Genomic DNA, 19,364 nt, shown 5'->3' with positions numbered 1-19,364 from the left:
GTATTTCCCCTGGAATTGCTGTAGGGATTTAATTTATATTACTCTATATATTTCTTCAAGAAATATTCCTGGAATTAGGTGTATAGGTTCATAAATTCTTCCGATAATTACTCTCAATACTACTCCAAAAATTAATCTGTGGAACCCTGATGGAGATTTTTACAAACACATTTAAGTAATAACTTCATAAATTGTTCCAGAAACATACTACGTGTATCGAAGGGTTTTCGAATATTCGTCTAATTTTAAGTTTCTTCATACATTTTCCCTTGAACTCGTCCAGGAACTACACCCGAAATTGCTAAAGTAATTTGAATTTTTACGGTATTACTTCAACGATTACTTGGACACCTCTAATTACCGACCAATTATCATTAAAACTTTGCAAAAGCATATCTCCAGTTTTAGTGGACCGATGAAACTAAAAATTTATCAGGTTTTACACTACATGCATGGAACTAGAGTGATACATTTTCAATTTGATTACGAGAGTGGAACTTAAGATTTGAATCTTCAAATGGATAGGGTAAGATTTGATGATTACTGTTATGACTTCTCGTGCGGCCTTGAACGAAGTTATTTGTCTAAATGTACATTAAAAAAAAACAATAGTAGTGTTCAACACCTACTAAGACCTTTCAAGTGTTGATATTAAATTTTTATTTTTTTTATACATTAGGTGTAGTTCCATAGCCGAATGGTTAGAGCCCGCGACTACAAAGCAAAGTCATGAAGGTGTCTGGGTTCGATTCCCGGTCGGTCCAGGATCTTTTCGTAATGGAAATTTCCTTGACTTCCCTGGGCATAGAATATTATCGATCCTGCCACACGATATATGAATGCAAAAATGGCAACTTTGGCAAAGAAAGCTCTCAGTTGATAACTGTGGAAGTGCTCAAGAACACTAAGCTGAGAAGCAGGCTCTGCCCCAGTGAGGACGTAATGCCAAGAGGAAAAGGAAGAAAAGTTCCAAATGCAGAAAACTGAAATGACAACCCCCTTCGTGTATCTGGCACAAAATTCAAAACGTCATAAGCTGATTCAATTGTGCTATTTCAAGCCAAACTTTTCAATCCGACGTATCTGCAAAAATAAACAAATCGAGATTTGCTTTGCATGGGCTTGACAAACGCATAATCTACCTATTGTGTCTATAAAAGTATTCCTACATCCATTTTTTGATTTTTAGAAATAAATTAAAATTATGCCCTATGTGCACTTTACTCAGTGTTTTTAATTTGGCTACATACACCCTTCGTTTGCAAAGCGACTCAACTGTCAACATTTTTCATGCTAGCACATACACCGTACATATGCTCATAGTAAAGCGACCTATATGTAGAATCATAACATAAAATTTCGAACACCAGATACGTCATACTGCTTCCAAATCACTAAACATGTTGGAAATCGAGAGAATTGGATTTCCACAGTTGAGCGAGCTGACGGGTCGGCAAACTGATGTGGAACATCATCAGTATTCGGTTTAAGACAATATTTCTAGCGTAACATTTGAAAAGGGCCTAACTGCAAAATGTAAACAAACTTGATTATTCATTATTCGTATCATTTTTTACGTAAATTACTCCTACATACTCTTAAGGGCATGCAAAATGCATTATTAATGGTAATTTTATTCAAATTCAAAAGGGCCTATCTGAAAATGATAAAACTAAGAGGGCCTAACTGGTCATAAAAGGGCCTAACTGAAAATTTCCATCAAAATCAGATTGGCCCTTCCGTGCATTTTTAATTTTCCTCCATATTTTTCAATATTTAGCCATTGTAATGTGTTTTTCTCACATAATGGAACCTAGTGAAATATTTGAAAAGGGTCTATCAGCATAACGTAAAAATTGAGAAATGCTCGATTGAAGATTCTGTAACATATTGATTGTTACTATTTTAAACTCATTGCTATCTAATAGTTTTAAACTTTTGTTCGACACTCATAGTCTATTACTGGGCCACGTAACGTTTTAAATCTAACATAACATAAAAACTAGGGGCCCAGATAGCCGTAGCGGTAAACGCGCAGCTATTCAGCAAGACCAAGCTGAGGGTCGTGGGTTCGAATCCCACCGGTCGAGGATCTTTTCGGGTTGGAAATTTTCTCGACTTCCCAGGGCATAGAGTATCTTCGTACCTGCCACACGATATACGCATGCAAAAATGGTCATTGGCATAGTAAGCTCTCAGTTAAAAACTGTGGTAGTGCTCATAAGAACACTAAGCTGAGAAGCAGGCTCTGTCCCAGTGGGGACGAAACGCCAGAAAGAAGATAACATAAAACGTAGTAAAAAATGTTGAATTCAAACATCATCGGCAGATAGGCCCTTTTACGAGTCTTCAAACCAGTTAGGCCCTTTCAATTAGGCCCTTTAATTGAACATGGTTTCAGTTAGGCCCCTCCAGTTAGGCCCTTTTATTAAACATTGTTTCAGTTAGGCCCTTTTGAAATTTGTTAATTTTATTGATTATTGAATAGATTTTCAAAGTTTTAGAACAAAATCAATCGATTATGTGAGAAAATCAACATTGAATATTGAAAATTCTTTATTGAAGATTCAGTACTATATTGATTATTCATATTTCAAACCCTTTCTCCTATTTACTAGTTTTATACTTGTGTTTGACACTCATAATAGTCTACTAGGTGGCCCATAACGTTTTAAATCTTAAATAACAAAACTACTCGTGAAAATGGTTGAATTCAAACATCATCGGCAGATAGGCCCTTTTACGAGTCTGCAAACCAGTTAGACCCTTTCAGTTAGGCCCTTTGATTGAACATGGTTTCCTTTAGGCCCCTCCTGTTAGGCCTCTTTATTAAACTTAGTTCCAGTTAGGCCCTTTTGGAATTTGTTAATTTTATTGATTATTGAAGTAATTTTCAAAGTTTTAGATCAAAATCAATCGATTAGGTATGTGAGAAAATCAACATTGATTAATAAAAATTCTTTATTGAAGATTCAGTACTATATTAATTTCTATTTCAAGCCCATTCTCTTTTTTACTAGTTTTATCATGATCTTAATGCGAAGTTAGTTGAAAAACTAATTTTTTATCCTGAAAAAAAAAATCAATTACATTAAAAATTTTGAATAATTTTTATTTGTTAATTTTTATTGGTTGCCTCTAGTTGTGGATCGAGTTCCAAAAGTCGCGATTTTCACAAAAACAAATTCGTTTGTTTTTGTAACAGCCCTGCAAGAATTCTTCTTATACTTCTTATTGGCATTACGTCCTCACTGGGACAGAGCCTGCTTCTAAGCTTTGTGTTCAATGAATACTTCCACAGTTATAAACTGAGAGCTTTGACAAGTTGCCATTTTCGCATTCGTATATTGTGTGACAAGTACGAAGGTACTCTATATTCAGGAAAGTAAAGGAAGTTTCCATTACGAAAAAACCTGGACCGACCTGGAATGGAACTCAGATACCTTCAGAATGGCTTTGCTTTGTAGCCGCGGACTTAAACTGCTCGGCTAAGGAAGGCCCTCAAGTATAAAACAAGTAAAAAAGTGAATGGGTTTGAAATAGATATAATCAATAAGGTACTGAACCTTCAACCGAGAATATCCAACATTTAGCTATTACATTGTTTTTCTCTCGCTTTATTTTATTTAAAAACTGAAAATCACTTCAATAAGCAATAAAATCAACAAATTCCAAAAGGGCCTAACTGGAACTATGTTTAATAAAAGGGCCTAACTGGAGGGGCCTCACTGAAACCATGTCCAATCGAAGGGCCTAACTGAAAGGGCCTAACTGGTTTGAAGCTTCATTAAAGGGCCTAACTGCTGATGATATTTGAATGCAACCATTTTCACGAGTCGTTATGCTATTTGAGATTACTAACGTTCTGGGCCACGTAATAAACCATAATGAGTGTCTAACACAAGTATAAAACTAGTAAAAAAAGTGAATGGGTTTGAAATATCAACAATCAATATGTTGCTAATTTTGTATAGAATAGTTTCCAATATTTAGCTTGTATGATATTGTGTTGTCTTCTCACATAATCATTAAATGTTGTCGAAGAATTATGCAAATCACTTCAATAATCAATAAAATTAGCAAATTGAAAAAGGGCCTAACTGGTTTGAAAATTCCAAAAAGGGCCTATCTGCGGATGATGTTTGAATTGAGCTATTTTTACAAGTTGTTGTGCTATTTGAAATTCAATTCGTTGTGAGCCACGTAATAGACCATTATAAGTGTCGAACACAAGGGGTTATCCGAAAATGACGTCCATCAATTGGGACCTCCTCCAATGGGGGGATGTACGAAAATGTGACAGTGCATAGATTGGATATTACAAAAAGCGTGACAGAGGGGTAGAAGGGTTCTAGAAATCCCGGAAAACGATGGTCGTCATTTTTGGATCTTCCCCAAGTATGAAACTAGTAAAAAGCGCATGGGTTTGAAATAGGAATAATCAATATGGTACTGAATCTTCAACCGAAAATTTCCAATATTTAGCTATTATACACCCGATTCTGTTTTTGCACGGATTTTTTTTACACGGCCGTGCAAAAAAAGTTTTCATACAAAATTGTTCACCAAAACCTTATTTTTGCATGAAACGTCGAGAATTGGTGTTACTTTTTTTGCACGGTTTTTGAAATTTTGAACTGAAAACTTTTTTTGCACGGTACGCATCCCCCGTGCAAAAACAGAATCGGGTGTATAGTGTTTTTTCACATAATCGCTAAATTTTGTTCAAGATTTATGCAAACCAATTCGAAAATCGATAAAATTAGCAAATTATAAAAGGGCCTAACTGAAAGCATGTTCAATCAAAGGGCCTAACTGAAAGGGCCTAACTGGTTTGAAGATTCATAAAAGGGCCTATCTGCCGATGATGTTTGAATTCAACAATTTTTACGATTTTTTGTGTTATTTGAGATTAGAAACATAATGGGCCACGCAACAGACTTTAATGGGTGTCGAACACAGGTATGAAACTAGTAAAAATGCGAATGGGTTTAAAATAGGAATTATAAATATGGTACGGAATCTTCAATTGAGAATTTCTCAATGTTTACGTTTTGCAGATAGGCCCTTTTCAAATGTTACGCTAGATTTCTCACCAAATTTCGCACAAGAACTGTTCTCCTCCTGCTTTTGTTATTTACGGCTCCGTCCGGTGCTCCTCTTAGTCGAGTTGAAATTGGAAACATTCGGAAACTAATATTCGTTGTCGTTGAAAGTTGAAACTGTCGAATTGACTAAGTTTAATAAGTTTTATGGGAATTTGCAAACCGGTGTATGTGCAACTTCAAAACAATACTGGTGTATATGACGTGACGGATGTGCAAAACGAACTGTCAAACCGACGCATCAAGCAAGGTGTATGTATCAATCAAGGTATGGTATCGACGAATCATCCATGGTGTATGTGAGCAGCACAAAGCAAAAGGGTTTATTCTCTAATTTTACCTGTTTTTCAATTAAATTCAAAACAAATCGGATTTGTTTAATAGTGGTTAGAAACAGTGTTCTTTTTTTCAACTTATAGTAGACATCGCAATAGAAAAAATGCAAAACATTTTAAACAGGATTTAAAATGCTTTGCAATATTTTGCATCGCATTTTTCTCGAAACCATCCGAGTATTAGATACGCCGATTTGAAAAATCATGCTTGATTTCATTGCTGCTGCTGCTCACCTGCAACAGGGTGTCTACTCATTTACAGAAATGAAATTCCCTGAGATTTCCAGGTTTTAAAAAAATAATTCCAGGTTGATTAAATCGCTCAAAATAGACAAATAGTCAAACATTTCAAATGCAAGGTTGATAATGAAAATTAATGTATCTAACAATAAACTTCAAAGTATTTTTCACTTCAATGAAAACAATTACCTGTTTTGTTCTTAATGTAAACAGAGGAAACAAATATAATGATTTTTATTTAATTAATGATTTTATCAAATGATCTGAAAGTGCCTTAAATCATCAGTCAGATATGAAAAGTGAGTTATTAGGTCTTAAGAAAAAATATCCTTTCCCATTTTGAAGATTCAGGATTTCTGGACGGCGTTTTTTATTTTTTCTTTGGGGGAAACATGGCTGGTAGTATGACCGTATTAAAAAAAGAACTTTATAGTCATCTTCGTTGAAAAAAAAAGAGGAAAAAGCACGAGATGAGAGTTTGTTTCCTAAGTTGAACAGACATTTTTTCTAAGTTTAATTCTCATACTCTTTTTGGAATTCATCATTACTACAAGTATAACAGCTCGATTTACTGTTGATTTATTTCACATATTACTCCGCAGATCTCTTCAGGAGTTTGTTTTGAGATTTGTCACGAACATTTTCTAAGTAATTCTCCATGAATTTCGTTTTAGGGCTCATGCACAAATTACGTCACGCTGCAAGGGGGGAGAGGGTCACGCCAAACGTGACAAGCCTTACAAAACATTCGATGGACTCATACAAAAAACGTGACAAAGCGGGAGAGGGGGTCAAGAAAATCGAAATTTAGCGTGACATAATATGTGTACCATCCCTTATATACCTTCAATAATTCAATACGGATTTTTGCTAAGTATAATCACATCAGGAATCATCCATCCAAAAGTAATTCCATTGATTTCCCTAGGGCTTCCTCCGGCATTTCCGTTTAGAGCATCTTCAAGAATTCAAAATTCCTTCAGAAATGCCTCCAATTTTTTTATTTTTTTGAAAAATTTCTCAATGAAGTCTAAAAATATTTTTTTATCCAGTGAAATATCAAGGAAATTTTTTAGATTGTTTTGAAGAAAGTTAAAAAAAATCTGCGTTAAGTTTCGAAAGAAAATCCTAGAGTAACCTCAGATGAAACTTGTGTGAGTTCTAAGTTCGCCTGGATTAATTCCTAAGAGGATCTCTGAAAGACTTCCTAAATTTTTGATAAAATGCTTCCTTAGATATTTAAAAAATAAATTAGAATCTTCAAATAATGGCTTAAAAGACGTTTTGGAGAAATTCAGACTGAATCCCTGAACCTTGACTAAATTTTTAAAGAATCCATGACGATTGGGATTTGAAAAATTATTAGAGAAATATTTGATCCGCAGCAGCTATATTTTGATGATATGCCGGTGAAATTCCAAGAGAAGTTTCTGTAGGAATCTAATAAGGAATCCAATGCAAATTTTTCGTGGAATTCTGAGAAAAGTTTATAATAGATATCATCGAAAAATGCCTGAAGGATTTTTGGAGCAATTCCTGAGAGTAGTAGTGGATGAAAATTTGAAAAATTCTTATGAAATTCTCTGGAATAAATGAAAAAATCGGCTTAGGAATTATTGTAGGATTTTATGAAAAAATGTCTGTGCGATTTTGTCCAAAAACTTTTATGGAAGCGTTGGAGTGCTCTAGGATTTTTGAAACTAATTCTGAATAAATTCCTCTAAGCATCCATTGAAAAATCGCTGGTAGCATCTCTGGAGCAATTGCAAGAAGAAATCACTGGAGAAATTACGAGAATTACTGAAGCATTCCTCGCGAAATTTCTTCTAAGAAAAACATCATTAAGAACTTGCGGAATAGTCGCCTGATAGATTTTGTAGGATTCTTTGGAGCCTCTAAAATTTTGCATCAGATTTCACTACAAGCAGATTGAAAAAGTGATTTTGGAGGTAATTTTTATTGAAATAGATATTTTTCCCGAAAATTGATACATGCATTAAAATAGTGATCAAGACTCTAAAAGAAAATTTGCTTACTTGAGAAATGCACAATTTTTCGTGCCTCACAACAGGTACGAAAAATAGTACATTTCTCAAGTAAGAAATTTTTTTGCTCATTTCCTTCAAAGTTTATTATTTTTGTATAATATGCGAAAAACATTTTTGTTCAATTTTTTGAATGTTTTCAACTTATCAACTGCTCATGAACGACAGTAGAAGCATTAACCTAAGAATGCTAATGTCGCTGCTGTTCGTGTTACCAACATCTAGTTTGCCACGCACTGACAGCGTGAGTACCGGGCCTCAAATTGTCAGATTAATTTTAAGAACCAAAACAACATCATGGTATAGAACAAACAATGAAAAACCATAATTTAAGGTAATAAAAATTGAAATCAGTTTTGTGACAACTACGCCATTAGCGTTCTACTACTAATAATTCTATTTGAACGACACTCAATTGGAGCTGTATTTGCCTTTGCCAATTTGGCAATCATAAGATTCCTTGTCTAAACATGTTTTTTGCTAATTAATTAAAAATCTTTGAAAGGATTGAATATGTCAACTAGCGTTTAGATAGCGGCGCAGCCGAAAATTTGTTTGATTAAGAATATTTTGTGTCACAAAAACGACATATTTTCCATCTATTACTGTTTCAAAATAATTTCCATGAGTGTAGCCGAAATTCCCTGAGAATTCCAGGTTTTTTCCAGGTTGAATAAAATTCCCTGATAATTCCAGGTTTTCCAGGTTTTTCCAGGTAGTAGACACCCTGTGCAATAAAGGCAAGGGCAATGCTTCATGTATCCACCGATCGACTCTGAATCATCATTGCACGGTCAAGACGCCGCTGAAGCCCGAGAAAAGTGCAACACAAAAACACACCGTCCAATCAAAACCCTTGACCGGGCCATCACAAAGAATCGACGATTGTTAGCTTAATTTTATCGCCTTTTTTTGGCTGTGCTGAATGAGGTTGTTCAGGATTCCAAAAAAGAGGTTGAATCTAACTCCGGAAAAAGGGGCGTTTCTCCGGGTTTTTTGAGTACTTTTTATAGCACTTACCTTACTGCTGTCCTGCTGAGGAGTAGTTGCTTGTGCGGGCAATGTGCCCGCTAGGGCGCCGGCAGCCGGAATAGCCCCAGCGCCTCCTCCTCCTGCTCCTGTTGATGACGACGTGCTGCTGGTGTAGTTGTTGCTGCTGCCAGAGTTTGACGTTCCTGCTGTTGTTCCGGCAGACGGTGCGTTTTTTGTTCCTGACGATTGGGGGGGATTGTTACTGTTTGACGATGCTGATGCTGAGGAGGACGAAGACGAAGACAACGACGACGGCATGTGTTCCGAGGTCGTCGTCGGATTGGACGATGGTTGATCCGCTCCAGCTTTGTCGGGGGCCTTCGGTTGGCCCCCGAGCTCCGGAGACGGAGCCATCTTGGAAAGCGTGAAGCGAAGAAAAATAATATCCGGAAAAAAGGGAACTTCTTTTCTCGCCTCCACTAGAGATCAGGCCGAATCTACCGAAAAATCGCACTCTCGGCGCTTGTGTGCTATTAAAGACTTCTCTCTATACTAATCGATTGCTTCTTTTTCTTCGACGCGACGACGGCCAAGATTGCGAGATTATTATTATTATTATTATTGAGTGTGTTCAGCGCGCGGCCAAACGGCGCTGTCAAATAGGCAAGGAAAAATAAAAAGATCCCCACTAACACACACCTGTGCTTTCACTTTGGAATCCCAAAAATCGAGCCGAAGGAAAATCGCTAGAAAATGGGCCACCAACTTCCTCTCGATGACGGGGCCCGACTTTTTTGGGGGGTCGACCCCAGAAACTGATTCACAGCTAGGAAATCTCTTTCGTTGTTTCGATTCCTTTTCGCCTTTCGAAGGAAGCACTTGTCTCCTCCCTGCTGCTTCTTCTTATTCTATGTATGTACCGCACTATTATTATTGGCCACCCCACGGCACACACAATTGATGATGAATCGATGATCCTACTCTTCTTCTTCTTCGTGCGATCGTCATTGCGATGATTGTCCGAGGAAACTAGGTTCTCTTTCGCGCACCCGACGACACGAACTTCCGCTTTTCCGCAGATTCACATTTTTCCTAGCTCGATTCGTCTTCAATCACAAATTGAAACTCGCGATAAAACTGCAACCTTTTTTCTTCCCTCTGTAAAAAGCTGGAAAGACAGACGACGATATGAAAGATCGCGACAACGACGACGACGACGATTTTTAGCTCACTGCCTGCTGCTCGGCTGCGATGAATGTGTAGAAAAAAGAAAATGTCACCGCACCACGACGCACACACACAGTCACGCACCTATCGCTCGGCACACACGCACACAAGTGGCCAACAACGCGTACGGAGCCCGAGATACATTAAAAAGGCACACACACAGCCAAAAGACTGACAATCGAATGTAGCGCAACATTCAAAAAAAGTTTTTTTTTATTTGTAACGCCGACAAATTTTTAAATTTTGTGCTCTCTTCCAACAATTTTGAAAAAGCCTATAAAAAAACATTTTTTTGTTGAAATTCGAACACTTAAGTGCCCATTCACATGTTTCATAACACTGGAGAATTGATAAAAATATAACTAACTTCGCGTCTGCTGCAGGAACGTCATGATCATGAGGACGGATACATCTTTTTAATATGGGCCTTCCTTCATTAATCTGAAAATAACAACCACGCTACACCGCAAAGTCATAGCCCGTAGCGCAGGAACATCTTCTTTACATGGTGCATTACGAGGTAAGATCTACGGGGCAGCAGGGACGAAAGTCTAGGGGCTTAACGAACCCCCTCCAGGACCTCTGTGACTTGGGGTGTTGTTGTGGTGTGCACAGTGCCAGTGGGCTCGGATTGACTCATAAAAACCACAAAAATCCGAATGCAACTCTGTCAAAGTGACCGGTGCCGCTTAAGATGATTGTAGAACGAAGCCACAACTCGAATTTTCAAGAGCACAGGTGTTGATAACCAAACAGCTTCTTCTTCTTGGCATTAACATCTCCACTGGGACAGAGCCGGCTTCTCAGCTTAGTGTTCTTATAAACACTTTCATAGTTATTAACTGAGAGCTTTCTTTGCCAAAGTTGCCATTTTTGCATTCGTATTTATATCGTGTGGCAGGTACGATGATACTTTATGCCCAGGGAAGTCAAGGAAATTTCCATTACAAAAAAATCCTGGACCGACCGGGAATCGAACCCAGACACCTTCAGCATGGTTTTGCTTTGTAGCCGTGGACTCTAACCACTCGGCTAAGGAAGGCACCAACAAAACAGCTCCCCGCGTTGAAAATTTATCCGATTGGTCACATGCAGCAAGCAAGCAATTGGATCGATTTTCAACGCGACCGGATGTCAGATACTCCAGACTTGTGCACTTGAAAATTCAAAGTTTGGCTTCATTTTATGATCACTTTTAAGTACCACAAAGCACCGCCTAGCTCAAACTAAATGGAATGTCAACCGGGACATCAGGATTGATGCCAGTAATTGTAGTAATTCTCGATTACTTTTTCAACTCGACGTAAGTATATTTCATACTGTTTTAAGAAAGATAATTAAGAAGAATTAAAACCTGTCTTAAACTGTTTTTAAGTAAATCCCCTTTTTAACCGTCTTTATCGTGTACATCGCTTAAATTTTGCATGCAATCAGCTCGCGTTAAAACACTAGGTAGTTCCTATCGTTTTCCACAAAAATTGTATGACAAAATGATAAGCCGTTTCATTCAGTTACTTACGACGTTTTTGTACCAGTGTAAAATCGACTCAAGTAGTGTTTTGTTTTCGTTTGTGGTTAGGCCACTTTGTCTCTCCATACAACGGAGCGGTGAAAGTAGCGGTTAGGTTGCGAAAGAAACATAGCACTTCATGAAGGACAATGTCAACCCTGGCATGGCCTTCCTGCTTGCATAGATAACCATGGGATTACAAAAGCTACTATTTCAGTGGAGATGGATAGCGACTCTTAGGGGGCCCATAAAAGTTAATCCATCAAATCAAACAACTAGTGGAATATGAGAGGGTTCTGGACCAGGCAGTAATCGGCTAAGGTTCCCGCCCTAGACACTGTGACGAGGGCAGGCACTGGCCGCTCCAGTGCAACAGGTGAGGTGATTGCTGACTAGGGATAAATCGAGGCGATGGATCGCAATGGGGAGTACCTCCTAAAAATGCAGATGGCTGCTTGTCAAGAGCAAAAGCAATATTAACAAGCACTTGAAAAGTAGTCAGCTGAAATTGCAACAACCAGTCCTAGCTGCAAGGCAGGACTATGAGAAAGCACAACTCGGCAAGGCAGAAGGCAAAAACAACACTAAATCGTGCCAGACTGATCTATTTCTCTTCATCGATCCTCTCTTCTGTGAATAAAGGTGACAAGATGCAAGTTTGTTAGATTTTTTCGCATCATACCGCTTGCCAGCGATGCAATCTTGCGTTCTAAGGTACAGGTGCAAAAGTGGAGAGGCACGTCTAAAGGAAAACAAAGCCACGGGATAGCCCGCATCAGGCAGCGCTTTCACAGGAACCACGGGTGCAAAACAGTGTCAACCCGCGGATATGAGATAGAAAAAAAAGAGAGAAATCCGGAAACGGCAACCAAGGAGAATCCTGAACCGCAGACAGTGAAACGTAGCAAGATGGGCGAGGCCCTCGTTTTCAAAACGGATGAGACGAAATACGCCGAAATTTTGAAGGCGATGCAAATCATGGAGAAGTTATCGCCACTGGGCGCAAATGTACGGAGCATAAGGCAGACTAGGATTGGTAAAATCAGGTGCGTCCCACTCGTGGTCAGATTGGGTACCAGTTCTAGTACTGCATTTGATCCCTTGGTACTTCAAAAGGTACCCAAGTTTGACAGATCGCAGTACACTTTTCAAGACATTCTAGATTTTGCTCTATTACCTATTGCTTCTCGCTCCTTATGAGTAAAAGAGTCTCATAGATAAAATACAACAATTCTGATTGAATACATATATCCTTAGATCATGAAATGGGGGTTCGAGATGAAAGAAAGTCATTTCATTATTCTTCCATATTCCACAAAACGTAATGAGCGAGTGCGAACGTGCTCGATCGTCTTACTTATTTATTACAGATTCAAGTGCGTTTAATGAGGTTAAGCAATCTTGTATGACAGCATAACTGTTTCTTCACTCTAAACGCTTAGCATAATGCTATATTAAAATAATGCTACAAAGCATTTACAATGTTAATCAAATGCATCATTGCTTAACAGTTATTGAATAAATGCATGATAACATTATTAATGCAAAAAATGTTGACTTTCGACCAAATTAATGCAATAATATAATGCTTGTGGTTACTTGGGAAAGGCTCTCAAAAAGGAAATCATGAGTCGGAAACGGGCAGTCTATATAGTCTATACCAGAGTACCAACTCGAGTTCTAAGACCAGAGCTGCCATGGCGCCTCAAGAGATGTTGGCCGAGCTGCTACGATCGATAATTGATGTACTCTTGTAGTGTCACCCCACCAGTCAATGGCCTCCGGCGAGGGGGACGAAGCGAGGCTGGCAGATATCTTGAAATCATTCGCGTCAGACAACGCACTGGGAACCGATTACATCCCGAATGAAGCTTTAAAAGCGGCATTCAACGCGGATCCAGACATGCTGAAAACCGCGATGCAACCAAAGACGAAATAAAGTCCTCCATATCCCTTGCAGTTACCCAAAATTTTATAGCACATAAGGTAATAGAGCAAAATCTAGAATGCCGTGAAAAGTGTACTGCTAGCTGTCAAACTTGGGTATCTTTTGCAGTACCAATTGGTATCAAGGAACAAAATTTAGTACTAGATGTGATACCCAATCTGAACCCGAGTGGGACGTACCTGATGCAACGCTGCATATCCGCATAACCGAAAACCATATTGGAACATCTCTCGTATCATTTATCACGATAAATAAGTGCAACTGTACAATTCCCATTATTATAGCATAGCGTAGCATGAACATAGTCCTTCATCTACTTAAAGAAGCGCTCGAAACCGAAACAGCGTCCATAGATGAAGGAGGTAAAAACAAAGGGCACATAAATACATAGCACAGACAAACAGACGAAACACTTAGAACAAATCGCGATCAAAATCATAGTCAAGAGAACATGTACGCCCAATGCTAAAATTCAGTGTGTTTGGCCGATGGGCCAACAGATGGCGGTAGTGTGTGAACGTCAAACGCGAACAAAAACGATGCAAGCGCTGCGGGTGGTGGATTGGCCACCTACAATCTATTTGAATCGACCGTTAAAAAGGTGGTCGATAGACAATGATGAGAGTGTGACGTCTGTTTGTCTGTGTACATAGTATAAAAGCGATGCAAATACGGTATAAAGATAATGTTTATATAGGAAAGATCTCACCAAGTTCATGCTCGAGAATTGGGCATTTGTAGCTTTTTTACTTTATTTGTAGTTAGCTGGACTTTTCTCATATGTAATCTTCAGGCATCCAATAAACATCACAAATCGTGTAATAAATGTACTATTCACGCTTTGGACCTAATTAACATGAGACGATTCCAGGGCTGGTAGCAAAAAGTGGTACCGAAAAAAGTTATTTTAGTGACCAGTTTTGAGAAATAAGTGACTTAAAAGTGACTTTCGTTTCTCAAAAAAAGTGACTAAAAGTGACTTGAAAATCAAACCGTAATCAGTTTATTTCAATTCTAGTATACTGTTTTTCGAGAAATATCCAATATGATAGAGAGTATTGAACATGATCTACTGCAGGTAGTAGGTGTAGTTGGAAGTTTTTATTGTGCTTCCAAAATTTCAAGACATTGCCTACAATTATTTCAAACAGAAAAATTACCATTTATGTAAAAAAACCTATTTTAGCAGATTTTCAAACTTTTCAAAAGATCACTCAAGTATTTTATATTGTAAATTTTAATAAGCGTTTGGAAAATTAGTTAAAACAAATTTTTTATCGTTTCACATTTCCATCCCAAAAAATGACATTTTAAAAGTTGCTAAAATTTAATTCATTGTAAACTGGTAAACTGTGTAGATCCCAAAACTATTCCATGACTTCATTTCGATAAGAATTTAATATTCAGTCTAGAAACGTTATAGGCGTATAGATGAAGTAACGTCAAATGTGAGATTCACTGAAGAATGCTTTCTATTTAGCTCTATTAGATTCTACTTCAAGGCGAAGTAGGTCGTCATTGAAATTTGAACGTGTCGATGATGATTGTTGCAGATCATGTCACAATTTCGATTTAATGAAAAACAGTTGGTATTGAACTGATACATTTGAAAAAGTATACTTTCCCGGATCAATATGATTTATGAGGACTGATATATTTTATTACTTTGAAATTGCGACATGCTATGCAACAGTTCGCCAAAACGAATAACGGGATACTTAGCCTTAACGCTTTTACCTAAGAAGGCCAATATTTTGTGTAACTAGATCAAGATTACGGAAAATGTAATAGGGTGCAGAGTTCCTTGAGCACTTCCATGATTAACTTTGGTAGGGGGATTTTCTCTTCAATACGATGCCTATTATGGCAAAATATGAGCTCAGTCAATAGTTTTCAAAAAAACTCCACTGCCGAAGTGAATCAAAAGTGCCAATAATAGGATCCAGCTCCCTACTTGGGCATTAATCAAATAAAAAATGATTGTAGAAGTTCGAATATGATTGAAATACTGCCTGAAACCAATGTATGATAGACGCGTCCTTCGAACGCCGACTAAGGGAGAACAAAAGGTTGACTTAAGCCTGAGTGAAATTGTCCATCAATAAGTTTGATGGGAGGTACGCTTGGCCAAAGAGACATTTAGCATAAAGAAGATAGGCTTAACAGGCTGTTCTTCTGAAATATGATCTTAAAGTAATTATTAGCACTAAGCTTCCAATATAACAATCAAAACACTTTGACACTTTCATGCTTCACTTGACATTGGGGATTATAGTCGGTTGAATTGTAATAAACTATGCAATTAAAATACTTAAATATCACGCATATTATTGTCAAATATAAGCTCTGTGGCTTTCAAAAACCATCCTGCCGAAGTGATTCAAAAAAGCTAAGAAGAGGATCCGACACCAAACATTTCATTGAAGAAAGCATGCGTGATTTCATGAACAATTCAATGAAAATGATAAATTCGACCGACATAAAAACCTTAGGGTATACTCTTAGCCAAAGTTAGAGCCAAGATCCGGCCACTTTTAAAGGTTTGGTTTACAAATCAAGTCAGTCCTTAAAAGTTTGATTAGCTTCTAATCTAAAACAGAACAATAAATAATTATTCTCCGTTTTGCGTTTTAGTGCTGAATACCTATATTATGAATTTTGTAAAATTTTAAAAGCTAATGTGCTTTATATATTAAAACGTAGATAGAAGATAAACATCTAATTATCCACCACAAGATATAAAAAAAACCTAATAAAAGAGAATGCATTAGATATTCAAAAAGAGCACTAAATATTTAAACCTTTAGTTTTATAACAATGAACTTACACCATTCTAATAATACCTTAGATACTATTACAAATTACGCGGAACTCTATGAAAGAGTAACTTTTCTCCAAGCTTTTTTCACAAGAACCCATAAACCAATATTTTGATACTGACATGAAGTTATTCTGGTGATGACCTAAATTACATAAATGACGAAAACTTAGCTCAAAATAGTTGAAAAAAGTGACTTTTTGACGAAAAGAGTGACTTTAGTTGAAATGGCTTCAAAAAAGAGACTTTAAAGTGACTGGCTTAAAAAAAGTGACCAAGTCACTAAAAAGTGACTCGCTACCAGCCTTGCGATTCTGTTTCTACCGGGCAAATTGAAAGCAAATATCACAGAACAGAACTGAATTTGACAGAAACACTGTGTGTAATTTTCACACACTCTTACATTTTTTTCACGAGCTCGGCTGTGCGAATCTCGGTTTCCCGATTTTAACCGATACTCAACTAACAAATTGTGCGGTTGCTTAGCAACGAAGCACGATTTACTGATACTCGGCTTTTATTTGCTGAGATCCCAGGAAATTTGTTTGCCGACAACTCGACTGTGCGAATCTCAGTTAAAATTAGCCGAGAATCGGCATTCTGAATTAAGTGTGCACATGCTGAAAAATCTATTTTAAGCTGATTTATGCATCATTTTCGCAAATTTTATGTCACATTGAGATGCCTCATATTGCGAAGCATTTTCATTTAGACCCGTTTATATAAGTAAAATGTCTGGAAATCTTCAGGTCAAGCAGTATTCTGAATTCTCATGCAAAAGAACAATGTATGGTTAAATTTACAGCTCATTTAATGAAGATTACAGTATGCTTCAAGTTTAAAATGTTTTTTTTGTGGAATATGTGCTCTTACCACTATTTCAAAGCTTATTCTATTCTGCTAATGTTTGTCGAACACACTAAAAAGATTAAACTGAGTTTTAACATTGCTCGATCAAGATTAGATCACAGTTTTATGATTATATATAGTAGAAAAAACACACATTGACGTTAATTGATAGCTTACATGTTGCTTCAGGCAATAAATTACAAAGAATGATCATAGTTAAATCGTACATGACACATATACCGACAAAATTATTCAATTGAATTTGCGTTGCTTTTTCTTTTTGAGTTCGAGTTTGTTTTGACCGCATTTCACTGACTATACAGAACGATTTGAAAACAATCATCGGCGCAAATTATAAAATCATGTTCGACAAAAGTTCGTAGAATTGAATATACTATGTAGAGGTAACCCGATAAGTTTCGGTGTTCCGTTCGGTAGTTATAAATTTTCAAAGCTTGAAATTAGCTCAGAAACACATAATTGATTAGAAGCACACCTAAATTTTACTCAAATGGACTGTAATTTTGACCAGAAGTTCATTAAAAATCAAAATATTGGTTGACTAGGGAATTTTCAGACATTTTTGAGAATTTGAAAATAGGTTTTATCTTAATGTGTCGCATGCTTCGCGAAAAAGCAAAAGAATTAAAGGAGCAGAATGTGTTGAACATTGATGTGTTGATTCAAGAGCTCGATTTTGTGCAAATCGTACTCAATTTTGTGTATGTTCGTGTAAGGGTGTTTGATGTAATCCCGCTCTTGTTCGGTGTAAATTTTTAAAATATTATCCACGAACCTTTTCATATGTTACGCTAGGTTTATTTCGCGACGTTAGCTCTTGGTGTGCGTGTGCCTTGTTCTTGATGGTGCTCGCTCACTCCAAGTATGACCGAAAGCAACCTACGTCGTCGTCTTTTGCCGTCTTCCGTCGAAGAATATGGGGGTCTCGATTTGACAAGAAAAAAAAATCCTTCCTTTGATGGTGCCCCCAATCAGCACTACTCTACTACTGTTGTTCTTGGTTTTCTTTTCCCTGCACCCACTGCCGATCCTGAAGATTCGAACAAAATAATCTTTTTCTTCCACTGTGTTCGAACATTATGACAAAATGCACCAGTTCACTTTTTACTGTTATCTTCCAGGACCGAATAAAACGAAGGGGTCCACCCTATTCACCAGCACCGAAAACCTCAGCAGAAAAATCTTTTCTCACTTACTCGCTCAAAAAATTGCTCGTTCGGAAGTTATTCCCCTTCAAATTCACATTCGATTCACGCACGATAAAAGTTCCATCCCGTACCGAACCGCACGCACTTTCGATTCAAAATCGAATTAAATTCGCACACTTTGGATGACTAAAAAGAACTCTCAGTCCAAATTATTCGCCAGCCGATGATGGCTTTTTCACCAACAAAAAGTATGATGGGGATCCGTACCAGACTAGCAAAACGAGAGCAGGACATACTTCGAAAGAGCAAACGAGATGGAGAGAGAAAAACCAAGATTGATAGAACAGAAGGGACCTTGCGGCTTTGTAGAGATTTTCGGTCATCGTCGACAGCGTTGCCAGATAGCAGATGTAAATCTCAACCTTCGGTTTGTTGCACGATTGTACAATGGTCGAAAACGTTGGCCATTTTTTTTTATTTTTAATACCGCGACTCCAGTTGAAATCCAGAAAAAATCGTCATAAAACGAAAATCCGGTAAAAAAAACAGTACAATGTTATTGCGACTTTTGCACCCATTTAGACTCACCCCAAATTTCTTATTATCACATTCGAATCTCGCATACAATTTCGCAGTGCAAATGTATACAAGCAAGGTCTGTTATAAGATAGGTTGTTTCAGCTTTTTGACAGTTGGCCAGTTGACCTACCGAGTTAAACAGATCTTGCTGTGCGCGATTGTGTGATTTATGAGCAATAAATCGTACTGTGATAATCGTTGAGTCTAATCGGGGGAAAATGTCGCAGCGAAATCATGTTTGGAGGGATGTCAAAATTATCACAGAAATCTAAACAGTCGTGCAAGACCCAATACTGGAGTCGGTAATCTGAATTGACTGTGCGGGTAAATATTTTGACACAAGTTCATTCAGCAAAATTTTAGCCAATATGTTGAAGGTTTCCTGTATGGTATTTATTTCTTTTCAACTTTTAAGCTAAGTATGCTGTTTTGCTCAAGAAACGTAAAAAAAACCCTTGACTGAATGGGTCAAGAAATTTCCTACGGAAAACCCCATTTGAAATCACATTTCTTCTCAACTGCGTACTACGATCAAAGAAATGTGATATACTTGACCATTTCTAGGAA

The 19,364-nt window shown here is 37.4% G+C and overlaps 1 protein-coding gene across 13 annotated transcripts in view; it reads right to left on the bottom strand.

Annotated features, from left to right (window-relative positions):
• Positions 1 to 19,364, bottom strand: part of LOC5568528 (nuclear pore complex protein DDB_G0274915) — a 113,320-nt gene that overhangs the window by 74,077 nt on the left and 19,879 nt on the right. For 2 of the 13 annotated variants that reach the window (XM_021855415.1, XM_021855419.1), the window contains one exon: positions 8,746 to 8,936. The exons of 2 other annotated variants lie outside the window; for them this stretch is intronic. Coding sequence is in view for 7 of the 11 variants with exons in the window: in XM_021855407.1 (XP_021711099.1) it covers positions 8,746 to 9,111 (366 nt within the window). In the remaining 4 variants the exon portion in view is untranslated. Of the gene's footprint in view, positions 1 to 8,745; positions 9,952 to 17,845; positions 18,505 to 19,364 lie in introns of those variants that run through there. 9 more of the 13 variants (XM_021855416.1, XM_021855407.1, XM_021855408.1 and 6 more) reach the window with 9 other exon arrangements.

This window comes from Aedes aegypti, chromosome 3 (assembly GCF_002204515.2).
Source record: "Aedes aegypti strain LVP_AGWG chromosome 3, AaegL5.0 Primary Assembly, whole genome shotgun sequence".
In the NCBI taxonomy this organism is placed as follows: Eukaryota; Metazoa; Arthropoda; class Insecta; order Diptera; family Culicidae; genus Aedes; species Aedes aegypti.
This window is presented reverse-complemented; position numbering and strand designations above follow the sequence as displayed.